The sequence below is a fragment of the Equus przewalskii genome, chromosome 14 (genome assembly GCF_037783145.1).
Source record: "Equus przewalskii isolate Varuska chromosome 14, EquPr2, whole genome shotgun sequence".
NCBI lineage: Eukaryota > Metazoa > Chordata > Mammalia > Perissodactyla > Equidae > Equus > Equus przewalskii.
In genome coordinates, this window is record NC_091844.1 from 69,445,970 (window position 1) to 69,460,974 (window position 15,005).

The 15,005-nt window shown below is 38.6% G+C and overlaps 1 protein-coding gene across 1 annotated transcript in view; it reads left to right on the forward strand.

Moving 5' to 3' along the window:
- Positions 1-15,005, forward strand: part of HADHA (hydroxyacyl-CoA dehydrogenase trifunctional multienzyme complex subunit alpha) — a 46,789-nt gene that overhangs the window by 19,086 nt on the left and 12,698 nt on the right. Inside the window, exons 7-11 of the mRNA XM_008513055.2 lie at positions 1,095-1,197; positions 7,384-7,506; positions 7,981-8,099; positions 10,544-10,600; positions 12,527-12,636. Coding sequence (XP_008511277.1) covers positions 1,095-1,197; positions 7,384-7,506; positions 7,981-8,099; positions 10,544-10,600; positions 12,527-12,636 — 512 coding nt within the window. The remainder of the gene's footprint in view (positions 1-1,094; positions 1,198-7,383; positions 7,507-7,980; positions 8,100-10,543; positions 10,601-12,526; positions 12,637-15,005) is intronic.

A 15,005-nucleotide genomic window follows, 5' to 3' on the forward strand; every position in this document is an offset into this window, starting at 1 on the left:
CATGTGGGACGCTACCTCAATGTGGCCTTGATTAAAATTATTAATGAAGGTCTTTGTTAGTCCTTGAAGAAGGAATAAAGATAAATAAGATACATGTCTTCCCTGTCTGGAGCTTATAGTTTCATTGTTCCTTCTCTGCACGGTATCATCTTACCCATTTTTCAAATCTGTGGGTCATATTTCACGATAAATATGAAGCAGACCTTCCCCTGATTTTGGATGATTTCCTTGCTGTGTTCTATAGAACCAAAAGAGGCCCATCAGGCTTTTGAATTCTTAAGGAGAGGCGAAGGCCCATCAGACCTGGAGGCTGCAGAGCAATCTGAACATCAGGCTCCAGGGCAACTGAACCTCATAGCTTCTGGCGCTGTAGATTCCTCAGTGAAAGCAACGCTCAGCAGAAATACTCTTTGGAGGGAAGTTGATGTGAGCTGGGCGCAGAAAAATAGGAAGGTTTACGGTATAATAAACCTGATAATAAATAGTATACATTCTTTCATAGGAATTCTCAAGAGGATTTATTGAAAGAATGAATAAGCCTTATATGTATGTAGAAAATATTGCTGAGTTTCTTTTGTTTTGTTTTATTATGGTTGGTATTTGAATGTTGCTATAAGCCATTCTTCTAGTACCCACATAAGAAGTCCTAGCTTAATTCTATTTTTGTTGAGCCTAATATTCTTTCTAAAGACGTTGTCAAAACTGTCAGGTTTCTCAGTCTCCACTAGTTCCAATATAGGAATTTTAAATGTTCTATAAATGATAGAGAAGAAATTCAGGATGACATAAATGCACAATTTTGGGAAACATGAAATTATTTCTCCACCTTATCAATTCCATAAGACAGAAATCCTACATATTGAATTAAAAGAAGAGATATAAAGACATTTTTGCTTCAGCTGGAGGAAAGTTTCTAATCCTAAAAGTTACCTAAATAAGTATTATTATGTAAAATTTAACTGATAAATAGCATAAAAATCTGTTTTGACCTTTCTCATTTTAATATTTATTTTGCTCAGTTGAATAATTTGTAAGCTGTAATTAGCACTCTAATGTTTTTTCCTCTTTTGCTCTGATCCTTGCTTGCGTGTTAGGTGGGAGTGCCTGCTGCTTTCGACATGATGCTGACTGGTAGAAACATTCATGCAGACAGAGCAAAGAAAATGGGACTGGTTGACCAATTGGTGGAACCCCTGGGTAAGTGTTAGCGTGCCTCAGAGTTGGGCCACATCAAATTATTTATTTTCTTAAAGAATTAATATCTTTTTGGTTTTTATTGCAGTAACATTGGTGTATAGTAGTATATAAATTTCAGGTGTACATCATTATATTTTGATTTCTGTGTAAATTTTATCATGTTCACCATCCGAAGACTAATTACAGTCCATCACCACACACGTGTACCTAATCACCCCTTTGGCCCTCCTCCCTCACCCCGTTCCCTCTGATAACTACCAGTCCAATCTCTGTCTCTGTGTGTGTGTTTGTTGTTGTTTTTATCTTCTATTTATTAGTGAGATCATATGGTGTTTAACTTTCTCCCTCTGACTTATTTTGTTTAGCATAATACCCTCAAGGTCCATCTGTATTGTCACAGATGGCGAGGTTTCATCCTTTTTTATGGCTGAGTAGTATTCCATTGCATATATACACCACATCTTCTTTATCCATTCGTCCCTTGATGAGCACCTAGGTTGCTTACAAGTCTTAGCTATTGTGAATAATGCTGCAGTGAACATAGGGGTGTATATATCTTTATGCATTCATGTTTTCATGTTTAAAGAGTTAATATCTTGAATACTGGTTAGAGTGAAACTCAAACTCTTAAGAAATGAGTCATCATTCTGAAGAGTGAAGTTTTCTAAAAATAGTTAATACTAAATCCTTTTAAACATCACCCCAGTTTCTATTTTACTTTATAATTTGGACATCAGGAGCACGGAATTGAATTGTCATTATTTTTGGTTCTTAAATTGCCTGTGTAATTATCTGTGATAACCCTCCTTCAGTGTTTGGTGTCTGTTTTGGTAATATAGTAAACGTGTATAAAACAACCAGTCTGAGAATATTACCAATAATTGACATCTGCTAATGTGTGGCCTCGCTCTGTGCAATTTCTTTGCCTCCCCTCACCCAAGGAAACCACTATTCCAGATTGTGTGTTCATCACCCTCTTGCATTTCTTAAAATCAGCATTATTGAGATGTTATTTACATAATAATAAATTTACCAATGTTTAGTGTATAATTTGAGTTTTGATGAATGTATATAGCTGTGTAAACACTACCATAATCATACAATAGAACATTTCTAATATGTAGCTTTTTGTGTCTTCTTTCATTTAGCATAATGCTTTTGGGATTCATCCATGTTGTTGCACGTATAAGCAGTTTGTTACTTCTTATTGCCAAGTGTTATTCCATTGTTTAGATATACCATAATTTGTTTATCCATTCACCAAATGATGGACATTTGAATTGTTTCCAGTTTAGGGCTGTTCTGAATAAAGCTGCTATGAACATTCACCCACAGGTCTTTATGTGGACGTATATTTCTTTTCTCTTGGACAAATACCAAAGAGTAGATTGGCTGGACCATATGATAGATGTATTTTTAGCTTTTAAGAAACTGCCAAACTGTTTTCCCAAAGTAGTTATATCATTTTGCATTCCCACCAGCAATATATGAGAGTTCCAGTTACCAACTGCTTTTCATGGTCTGTCTTTCTAGTTTTGGACATTCTAATAGGAATATAGTAATATCTCATTGTGGTTTTAATTTGTGTTTCCCTAATGACCAAAGATACTGAGTTTCTTTCATGTGTTTATTTGCCTTCTGTGTATCTTGTGGTGTAGTGTCTGTTCAAATGTTTTGCCCATTTTATTCAATTGAGTTGTTTTTCTTATTATTGAGTTTTCAGAGTTCTTTGTATATCAGGATCTAAGTCCTTCATGAGATTTGTGAATTGCAGATATTTTCTCGCTGTCTGTGGCTTATCTTTTCAATGTCTTAATTTTGATGAAGTCCGATGTATCAAGGTCCTCTTTTATGTGTCATGCTGTTGGTATCGTGTCTAAGAAATCTTTTCCTAATAAGATCACAAAGATTTTCTCCTGTATTCTGGAAGTTTTGCTGTTTAGCTTTACATTTTAGTCTGTGATCCATTTCAAGTTAACTTTTATATATGATGTGAGGTAAAGATTGAGTCTTTTTTTTTGCTTATGAATATCCAAATATCCTGGTGCAGTTTGTTGAGAAGACTCTTCTTTTCCCATTGAACTACCTTTACACCTTGGTCAAAAATCAGTTGACCCTATACGTTTGGGTCTACAACCAGATTTCCTATTTCTAATTATTTATACGTCTTTACTTAAGCCATTATCACATTGTCTTGATTTTCATGTTTTTGTAGTAAATCTTGAAACCAGGTAGTAGGACCCCCTCTAATTTAGTTCTCTTCTTTCAAAATTATTTTGCTTCTACTGGTTTCTTTGCACTTACATATAAATTTTATAATCATTTCATGCATATCTGCAAAAATACTTGCTAGGATTTTGATTGGAATTGCATTGAATCAATTATCAATTTAGGGAGGATTGATATCTTTCAAATACTGAATTTTTTCACCATGAACATGATATAACTCTCTATTTAATTCGTCTTTAATTTCTCTCAGTAGTATTTTATGCTTTTCATTGAATATATCTTGCACACATTTTGTTAAACTTATATCTAGATATTTCATACTTTTAGGCCATCATACTTTTTTACTTTAATTTCTCATTATTAATTACTAATGTATATAAATACAATTGATTTTTGTTTGTGGACCTTGTAGTCTGTGATTTTGCTAAATTTATTTATTAGTTCTAGTGGCTTTTTCTGTAGATTCCTCAGGATTTTTCCATGTAAATAACTATATTGTCTATAGATAAGAACATTTTGTCGTCTTCTTTTCCCATCTGGTGGCATTTATTCCTTTTTCTTTAGTTACTGCAGTCGCTAAGATTTTTAGTACAGAATTGGATAGAAGTGGTGAAAGCAGATATTAACTTGTTCCAGTCTTAGGGGAAAAGCATTCACCCTGGTGTTGTCGAGTGTATGATGTTACTGTAGGTTTTTCATACATGCCCTGTATCAAATTGTGGACATTCCCTTTTATGTATAGTTTGCTGAGAATAGGTGCTGAATTTTATCAAATGCTCTTTCTGCGTCTAATGAGATGATTGTGTAGTTTTGTCTTTTTTTAGTCCATTAGAATGTCATTACACTAATTTTTGACTATTGAACCAGGCTTGCGTTCCTGGAATAAACTCCACTTGGTCATGATGTATTATCCTTTTTATAAATTGCTGGCTGGATCAGCTAAAATTTTGTAAAGGATTTTTATGTCTGGTCGTAAGAGATAATGGTCTCAGGGATAATTTTCTTTTCTTGTGATATTTTTCCCTGGTGTTGGTATCAAGGTAATGCTGGGTTCATAAAATGAGTTGGAAAATATTCCCTCCTCTTTTATTTTCTGGAAGATTTTGTGTAGAATTGTTATTATTTCTTCCTTAAGTACTTGATAGAATTCACCAGTGAAGTCATACGGACTTGGAGTTTTCTTTGTTGGGAAGATTTTTACACATCAATTCAATTTCCTTAATAGATCTAGGGCTATTCGGGGTCTCTCTTTCTTGAGCGAGCTGTAGTAGTTTGCTTCTCGAAGATTTTCTCCATTTCATTTAACTTCCCAAGTTTATTGCAATAAAGTTGTTCATGATACTTCATTATTATTCTTTTAGTATCTTTATACTCTGTAATTATGTCTCCTCTTTCATTCTTGATATTGATAATTTGTGTCTTCTCTTTTTTCCCTGATGAGTCTGGCTAGAAATTTATCAACATTATTGACCTTTCTAAGAACTAGCTTTTAGTTTCGTTGATAGTCTCTGTTTTTGTTTGTTTGCTGTTTCATTGATTTCAGCTATCTCATTATATATTTCTTTCTCCTTGCTATTGGGTTTAATTTGCTCTTTTTCTAGTTTCTTAAGGTGGAAGCTTAGATCATTGGTTTTAGGCCTTTCTTCTTTTCTAACGCGAGCATTTAAAGCTCTAAATTTACCTCTTAGCCTCACTTTATCTGCATTTTTTCTTTTTTTTTTGAGGAAGTTTAGCCATGAGCGAACTACTGCCAATCCTCCTCTTTTTGCTGAGGAAGACTGGCCCTGAGCTAACATCCCTGCCCGTCTTCCTCTACGTTATGCGTGGGATGCCTACCATAGCATGGCTTGCCAAGCAGTGCCATTTCGTTACCCGGGATCAGAACCGGCGAACCCCAGGCCACCGAGAAGCAGAATGTGTGAACTTAACCACTGCGCCACCTGGCCGGCCCCTCAAAGATATTTTTGATGGGTAGAATTCCACGTTTCCAGTGTTTTTCTTATACTATCTACCTTGTGTTGGGGCCTCCATAATTTCAGATGAGAAGTCTGTTGTCATTTTTATTTTTGTTGTTCTGTACATAATATGTCTTCCCCTGCCCCCGGCTGCTCTCAGATTTTCCCTTTATTACTGGTTTTAACAATTTATTTATGATGTGCCTTGGTTTTTTTTAATGTTTGTTATGCCTGAGATTCATTGAGCTTAGAAAATGGGCTTCTAGTTTTCATCAAAATTCAAAACTTCTTGGCTATTTCTTCAAATATTTTTGTATCCTCTCACCCTTTTCTGAGACTCTCATTTTATATATGTTAGGTCACTTGATAATGTCCCAAAATGAAGCTCTGTTTTTCTCATTGTCTGTATATTTTCTGTTGTTGTGTGTTCAAGTTTCCTGATCTTTTCTTCTTCAGGGTATAATCTGCTAGTAATCCAATTCCGTGTATTTTTCATTTCAACTATTGTTTTTCTTCGTATCTAGAAGTAACATTTGATTCAGTTTTATGTCTTCAATTTATCCTTATTATGTTTCTGTTTTCCTCTACCTTCTTGAACATATGGCATGAATTTACAGTAGCCTTTCTAATATTGTGTCTGCTGATTCTATTGTTTCATTCCTGCATCTGTTTCTGTCAGTCAAATTGTCTCCTGGCTATAGGCCATTTTTTTCTTGCTTCTTTTCGTGCCCCTATGATGGTTCTTTCCCTGGCCTCAGGTGGTTTCCTCTTGTGCATGTGCAGAATAATACTCGGCCAAAGTTTTAAGGGGCCACTGAGTAGACTCTGGAGCTCTCCTTTTGTGTAGCAACTGCTGTCCAGTATTCTGCTTCACAAATGCCAGTTGCTTTGGCCTCCCTACAGGCTCCATCTGACTTTCGTGGGCCCTGTGCACTTCTGCCATTAGGAAGTTCTGGGCTTAGTTCTTTTTCTTCCTCCTCCACGCAGGTTCCAAACAGGGCAGATTTCCTAAGGGAGAGATTGGTTACGTATTTGTTGCAGGCATCTCCCTCTGTTGGAATTTTGTCTCTTGCGTACCACACAACTACACAAGGTTGCCTTTTCACCTCCAGCTACCTCCTCCTCCAGTGTGGCTCTTTGGGCTTTTGACTGAGAGCCTAGTAGTGTCTGTGTCACAGCCCTGCGAACACAGCCTTTGGATTTTTTAAGTCTAGCTCTTTAGTCTCCTGCCTCAAGCAACGTCAGTATTAGGCAGATGCATTGTGGAAAATGAGTTGCACATTTTGGGCATGCCTCTTTCTCTGTACAAGTACTTTATGTTCTAAACAAATCATGACGCTCTGAGAGAGTTCACTCTAGCTTCCTGACCCAGTCCCTCCAGCCTCCTACACCACCTTAGAACACCACAGATGGTCCCTGGGGAAAACTAAACTGGCATTTGGTTTCTTCTAGCTTCTTATCTGCTGCATGTGCACCAAAAACTCTGATCATTTCACTTTCCCCCAGTAGCATCCTTCTGCTTAAGCTAAGCCCAATCTTTAACACATGCCCCAAAGTATCACATACTCCCAGAAAAGATAATGTTGGCAATCATCAGTTCACCTTCAACAGCTCTTCCGTCTCTGGAATTTTAGTTCCTGTAGTCCTTGATGCTCCCACAGCTCTCCAATGTCTTTACGAATGTGATTTTGCAATTTATTCATTTTTTTCCAGTTTTGCAGCAAGAATACAAGCCTTATGGGACATATCACATCCTACTCAGAAGTGGAAGCCAGGCAGAGATGGTTTAAGACCCTCTTTTCTACCTAAGCACATTTTTGCACCTTTGCCCGGTGTTACTTCTCTTCTTTGAGTCCATAGTTCATGACTCTGCCAGCTGCCAATCTCTAGTCTGACATGGAAAGTGGGTACTGAGCCTTTGGCTTCGGCATGCCTGGGTTTTGCCTACCTGGGACTGATCTAAGCCTGATTTGCATTCCAGTCTGTTGTGTTCATTTTACAGGACCAGGATTAAAGCCTCCAGAGGAACGGACAATTGAATACCTAGAAGAAGTTGCAGTTACTTTTGCCAAAGGACTAGCTGATAAGAAAATCTCTCCGAAGAGAGACAAAGGATTGGTGGACAGTGAGTATCATTATTAAAGAACAAAGGCAAAGTTTCTTTCCTGGGAGTTTAATTTTATTTGCTGTAAAATTATTCAAAATAAGGAAGAGGTAAATGCATCATTTACTCTAGGCGTAAAGTCAACCTTAAGGGGTGCAACAACTCTGGGGTCAAGTGCTGAACCTTACGCTGGTTAGTTAAAGACATTTTTTAAAAAATTCTTATTTTGGAAAATTTTAAACATTAATATAAAGGTAAAATAGTACAATAGTGTAATAAACACCCATATACCCAACACCCAGCTTTAGCATTTATCGACTAATTAAAGCATGTTTCAAGAAATGCTTAGATTGAAATTTAAAGTTTGTATATCAGAGTAAAGGGCAGTTCTTTCAGAGAGCTAGAATTAGTGCATTTTTATAGAGTTTATAGAACAAACTAACAAGGAAGGCTAGGCTCTTTCCAGTAAATATCTAAAAGCATTTTACCTTACAGAATTGACATCGGTCGCCATGGGTATTCCATTTGTCAGGCAACAGATTTACAAAAAGGTGGAAGAAAAAGTACGAAAGCAGACCAAAGGCCTTTATCCTGCACCTCTGAAAATAATTGATGTGAGTCTTTATCTACTCCCACATTTCTCCTATTTCCTCCTTTTGTATAAAGCAATGCTCTTTACTGCCATTCTGGACCATGTATGTCAGTACTAATGTTCTTAATTCTGCTATTAAATTACTTACCAAAAATAAAAGAAGAGCATAGCAAGCTATAAGCACTCATATAAAGTGATATATTTAGGGGCTGGCCCCACGGCTGAGTGGTTAAGTTCGCGTGCTCCGCTGCAGGCGGCCCAGTGTTTCGTTGGTTCAAATCCTGGGCGCGGACATGGCACTGCTAATCAAACCATGCTGAGGCAGTGTCCCACATGCCACAACTAGAAGGACCCACAACGAAGAATATACAACTATGTACCCAGGGGCTTTTGGGAGAAAAAGGAAAAAAATAAAATCTTAAAAAAAATAAATAAATAAAGTGATATATTTGGGGATGTTTAGTGCAGGCATACTCAGTAGTTGTTGAGTTCAAACTACCAGTTATAAACCAGGAAAAGAACCTGTGTTGTATCAGTATAACAAGGCCAGTAAAATATTGGGCATCAATTAAGAGGTAGTTAAAACAAAATTGATGACTGTATTCTATTCTTAGTCAAAACCATTGTGAATACCTGAAGTGTCTCATTGACTTCCCCATTGCCTTAATTATAAAAAAAATTTAATGATACAGGGAAGTTCTGAAAAAGATCAAGGAGGAAATTAAAATAATCACAGGGTTAAAGAAACTTCTATGTAAAGATAGACTTTAAAGCTTAGAACTCTTCAGTCTGGAAAGTCCAAGATTAGGGGAGCATATAATCAAAGACTTCAAAATTGGAGAATGGATCAGTCAACAAATGTATTTTGAGCAGAAGACATCAAAGTACATAAAATGTGAAACATGATCCCCCAACTCTGTTCATCTCACTGTCTGGGCAGGGAGATTAGACATGTTTATGTGGTAAACCAGATAACAGTATAAGGGACATTAACAGGCAGCATAGGATTAATGCCAGATAATGGGACAGAGGAAAATTGCTGAGGACACAGAGGAGGGAACACTCACTGTAAGCCAGAAAGATCAGGAAGAACCTCATAGGATTTTACCCGAACCCTAAGAAATGGGTAGAGAACAGGTGGGGGGAAGTAGTGCCAGGTAGGATGGGCATTTTGAGTAAAGTTACAGAAGGTGGAAAACATGAGACTCTTCAAGGAAGATTTAATGATCAGTTTTTGTAGGAGGATAGTGAAATGTCTGCAGAGAGGCAGATTGAAGCTAGATTTTAGAAGCTTGTCAATAATGAGTTGAGAAATTTGAGCTTTGTCCTATATGGATCATAGAGAACCATTTTCATGGTAGTGAGTAAAAATGGATTAGAAAAAGAGAGAAAGTAGAGCAGTGAACTAGGAAGCTATCTTGGTAATTCAGACTTGAAGTTTGAATAAGAACTGAGATATGATAGTAAAAGTGAAAATATGAAGGTAGTAACAGACTTGCCCAAGAGAGGATATGAGCTAAGTTTTAAAAGTGTTGAGTTTAGCTATTTCAAGAAATTCAAGGGAGGCCGGCCTCCTGGCATAGTGGTTAAGTTCAGTGCACTCCGCTTCAGTGGCCCAGGTTTGGATCCTGGGTGCAGACCTACACCACTCATCAGCCACGTTGTGGCAGCAACCCACGTATAAAGTGGAGAGGAAGATTGGCACAGATGTTAGCTCAGGGCTAATCTTCGTCAGCAAAAAAAGAAAGAAAAAGAAAAGAAAAGAAATTCAAGCAACAGTAATTTAGACAGAAAAGTCAGATTTAAGGATGTAGATTTGTTTACTTGGGTTTTTGTCATTCCTATAAATTATGATGATGAGTACAGGGTCATTTCTTCATGTTTTATACTTGCCGTTGTATTTGGGATAGTACTTATCCCAAATGTTAAATTGAATTTCATAGAGTTCATGATTAGTATGGTAAACTAGAGGATGTGCCTGAGGAAGAATGCAGAGAGGAGAAAAGGGCTGAAATTGGAACTTTGGGGATCTGCCTGCATTTAGAGAAGAGAGAAACTAGAAGAGTAATTTAAGTAGGAGGAAAGGTAATTAAGAGGAAAAGGTAAGCCTATTGGACTTGGAAGGGGGTAATGACCACTCTTTCTCTGACAAAATAACAGGATTCAGAGGTGGATGAGGAGGTGGAGTCTGAGCTGTGGAACCTCTGTGTTCTTTTCCTATTCTGACTTTTTAATTCTCTTTCTTCTATTTTATTTCTTTCCATTTCATGCTAGGTTTAGCAGTAGCCTGAGAGGTGGAGGATTGAGTGAGTCCCATGCAGCCAGGCACTCAGTCTCTTCCCTTTCTCCCTCCAGTCTAGGCTCTGACTGACTGTGAACACTAACACCACTAGCAGTTTTCTTCAGCCTCACTGTACATCTCCCCAATCCATTCCAGCGGTGAACAAGGGCTTTTATGTTTTTTAGGTCGTAAAGACTGGAATCGAGCAAGGGAGTGATGCTGGCTATCTCTCTGAATCTCAGGTAAAGTTATTTGCTTTTAATTTTTTATTAGATACAGGAAAAGCCAAGATCTAAAATCCTGTATAAAGCTGAAAAAAGAAAAAGTATCCAAAGCCTAGTAAAAATTTTTCTGCCAGTGGTTATCGTTTCTTATCACTAATCTCAGTGAGCAAGTGGATGCTGAGAAAACCCTGGTGCCTGCAGATGTTTGCGCTTGTTCTCAATAATGACGGTGTAACTAGGAAGAGCAGGGACAGAGTCCTAATCCTTTCCAAAGGAATTACTTGCATATTTTTGTTCTGTAATTGGGCTGGTTTTGTTGTGATAAAATGAAAGACATTGATAGAAGAATGTGTTTCTTACTTGTTAGAGCCAGGAGCTAAAACTTTGAAGCCCAGCTTCTCTCTGGTGAGTGAGAAAATAAAAGGAGGCACTGGCCCCAAGGCCAAGTGGTTAAGTTCACACGCTCCGCTTCAGCGGCCCAGGGTTCACCAGTTCAGAGCCTGGGCGCAGACCTACGCACCACTCATCAAGCCATGCTGTGGTGGCGTCCCACGTTAGAAGAACTAGAATGACTTACAACTAGGATATACAACTATGTACTGGGACTTTGGGGAGAAAAAAAGAAAAGGAAAGGAAATGTTTTGTACCTACTTAAAAAAGACGACAGAAGGGATGCATGAACCAGCCTCACCCCTTCCACTTTTCTAACAAGTTGGTGGAGTTGTAGGTTTACGTGGTTTGGGTTGTTTTTAAGTTGTAAGCAATCATTGAAGAATGATTGCTCTTTGCTAATAGGACAGAAAATATCTGAAGAGCTCAGGACAAGTGCCAGAGAAAACATTTTCTGCACTAGGTCACTCATTGCTGTGCACTTCTGATTTGTTCTTTTACATCATGACCAGGGACACACGCATATGTACAGAGAAATTGAAGCATAAATTTCACAGATCAATAATTCTCCTCGCTATGTACATTGTATTCAATATTTTCTCTCCATTCTACTTATCACAACCCACTAAATTCATGACCACTTGTGGATCTCTGCCCACGAGTTGAAAATGGCTAATTTGTTGAATAGAACCTGGTGCCTCAAGATCAGGAGAACATTGTTTCATGTTCTATTAGGACAGGAAAGCAACTTGATTAACTAGATTCCTTCTCTGAAATACTGTTTGTAACCATGTAATCGTACCAGTAAATTCTAGTAATATTGATGGTGATAATAGCTAACATTGAGACCCTAGTCATTTTACTAGTTCTCATTTCATTCCCACAACAATACTGTAAAATAGATATTGTTTTTCCCATTTTAAGGATGGAGAAAGCTTCACAACTGGGAAAAGACGGAGCCAGGATTCATCCCCAGTTCTGTCAAACCCAAACTCTAAATCTCATGCTCTTAACCACTAAGTGGAGACTTGCTCTCCGTAAGTGTCATGGTGCTGTTTAAAGTGGTGGGTGTCACGTGGGACAGCCTGCTACACGGAAAGAGAGTGGGAGTTGGGAGTTGTGCTGCCTGGGTTCAAACTCCATTTCTGCCACTTTAAGGCAGTGTGGCTTTGAACAAGTTCTCTTAATTTCTCTGGGCCTCCTCTCCCCAATCTTTAAAATGAGAGGGTTGGTTGAGATGGTTGTGAAGGTCCGTTTTGGCTCTGACTCTCTAACTCTACGAGAAAGATTCCCCAACCTCCGGTGAGAGAATGAGAGCTCATATATCCAAAACCTTTTTCAAAGCAGTAGTCGGAAAGTGCTGTGGATGAGAAGAGTAAAGAAAGGGTCCATCAGGAGAAGACAGACAGACAGATTCCACAGCACAGGCACTACTGAGACCCCGGAGGACCTGAGGCTTTGTGTGTCACCTCTGCACTGCAGAGAAACCCAGCAAGAGACTACCTCACCAAGACTCTGAAGTTCTGCCTTTTCTTGTTCTTCTTTACTTTTCAGAAATTCGGAGAGCTTGCAATGACCAAAGAATCCAAGGCCTTGATAGGACTTTACCATGGTCAGGTCCTGTGCAAGAAGAATAAATTTGGAGCTCCGCAAAAGGAGGTTAAGTAAGTGAAAGTCTACCTAGGAAGCCCCTGTGGATTTCACCGCGTGCCAAGCTTAAAGATGTCTTTGAACTTCTACAGAGCTTCAGTCTTGCCCCAAACCTCTTCTGTCCTGAGCACATTGGATCCCTATTCCTACCAAGAACTTTTGGCTTTCACAATTCTGCCTGTGCTGAGTTTTCTCCAGAACTCTCTAACGGCTCCTATGGAGGCCTTCTTTTCTTGCTACTGATGTCTCCTAGATATCTGGTTTAGGTTCACACATGCTGGCACTGTCTAATGATCTTATCGCTTCCTGTGACTTGAGATACCATCTCTGGAAACTCATGTCTTCCTCATTAAAAAATATAAAGCCTTATTCTAATTGTTAAAGGCTTGTCCTTCTTTGAGCTTACAACCTAAGCACTGGAGATTCTACTTGCCTGTTTCATATCTATTCTCTTCATCAAGCCTGTCAGTGTTATGCTGCCTAAATGGCTCTTCAGCATCTTAAATTTAATAATGTCCCTAAACTCACCTTCTGGCTCAGGGTTCTCAACCTGGGCATTGTTGCCCCCAGGGAACATTTGACGTATCTGGAAACATTTTTGGTTGTCACAACTGGGGAGATAGGGATGCTAGTGGCCAGAGGCCAGAGATGCTGCTAAGCATCCTACAATGCATAGGACAGGCCCAACAACAAAGAATTACCCAACCCAAAATGTCAGTAGTTGGGGCCGGCCTGGTGGCGGAGTGGTTAAGTTCGCACTTTCCGCTTCTCGGCGGCCCGGGGTTCACCAGTTCGGATCCCGGGTGCGGACATGGCACCGCTTGGCACGCCATGCTGTGCTGGGCATTCCACATATAAAGTAGAGGAAGATGGGCAAGATGTTAGCTCAGGGCCAGTCTTCCTCAGCAAAAAGAGGAGGACTGGCAGTAGTTAGCTCAGGGCTAATCTTCCTCAAAAAAAGAATAAATAAAAGAAAAGAAAAAGAAAAAGAAACAAAATGTCAGTAGTGCCACAGTTGAGCAACACTGCCCTTGCTGAATTACTGTGAGGGATTTAAGAGAAGCAGCTGTAGTTACTAGCTTCTCTGTCCCCTCACCTTTAATGAGATTACAGTCCCAATTAAAAGATAAAATGGATAAGAAGTCTGGATGAAATAGGTAAGACTCTAGCCTAGAAGGCTGATTTCCACATGGAATATGAAATAAAACCATAACTACTTCTCCTGCACATGCAGTCATCAGCACTGGTCCTTGCATTTGTTCCAGCTGACCCTGACAGTGTCTTGCATTCACTGGGTGAATGTTGCAGTAGAATAATGATGCCACTTAAATCTGCATCTCTTCACACTTTCTACAAAAGCCAAACAGATTAACAAGGACAACAAAGCCACCCGTTCCCATGTGCAGCATAGATGGAAGGCAGATGCTTCTGCTACCTTTTAATTATGTAAGAGGGAAACTCGACTGTAACAGGAAAGAAAAGAAGCAAAAGAGAAAAATATTGAGTCCTGCAAAATCACAAAACCATGTGACACACCACCTCCTTCCCCTGCCTTACCCCAGTTATTAGGGAGGGTGAGCATCTTTATTGGCACTTTGCTTTCTGCTTTTGTGAATTGTTTTAAAGAAGCCTTTGCTCATTTTACTGGATTGTCTTTTTAAATTGATATATGCATCATCTTCATATTGCCTCGTAGTAATCCTTTGTCAGCTATTTCTGTTGCAAATTTCTTCCTATTCTCTTCTTCTCAATTTTGTCAGGTCATTTGTCAAACAGGAATTTTTATTCATTTATTTATTTATTTTGAGGAGGATTAGCCCTTAGCTAACATCTGCCACCAAGCCTCCTCTTTTCCTGAGGAAGACTGGCACTGAGCTAACATCCACGCCCATCTTCCTCTACTTTATATGTGGGACGCCTGCCACAGCATGGCTTGCCAAGCGGTGCATAGATCTGCACCCAGGATCCGAACCGGTGAACCCTGGACCACCAAAGCGCAGAATGTGCACACTTAACCGCTGCACCATTGGACTGGCCCCCAGAAATTTTTAATTTTGATATAGTAAATACATCAGTCTTTTTTTCAGTCACTATTCTTTATATTTCTCAGCCCCTATTCTTTATATGTCTCTACCCTATTTTCTCATTGTTCTCCATATAAATATGTGTATTATTACAAAGTTGCATTTGAGAGATGCTCCCAGGACTTGAAATTAGGTTTTCTTTTCAGGTCTTGAATATGATTTTTGGACGTTATAATAAGAATTGTTAGGAATGAAACTTTATCCTGCATTACAACTCAAATTTAGGTCTACAGTGCTGTCAACTTGGGCATCTTTTATGAAGAAAGTTGTTCTGAAAAAAAATTTTATAGTTATTTACT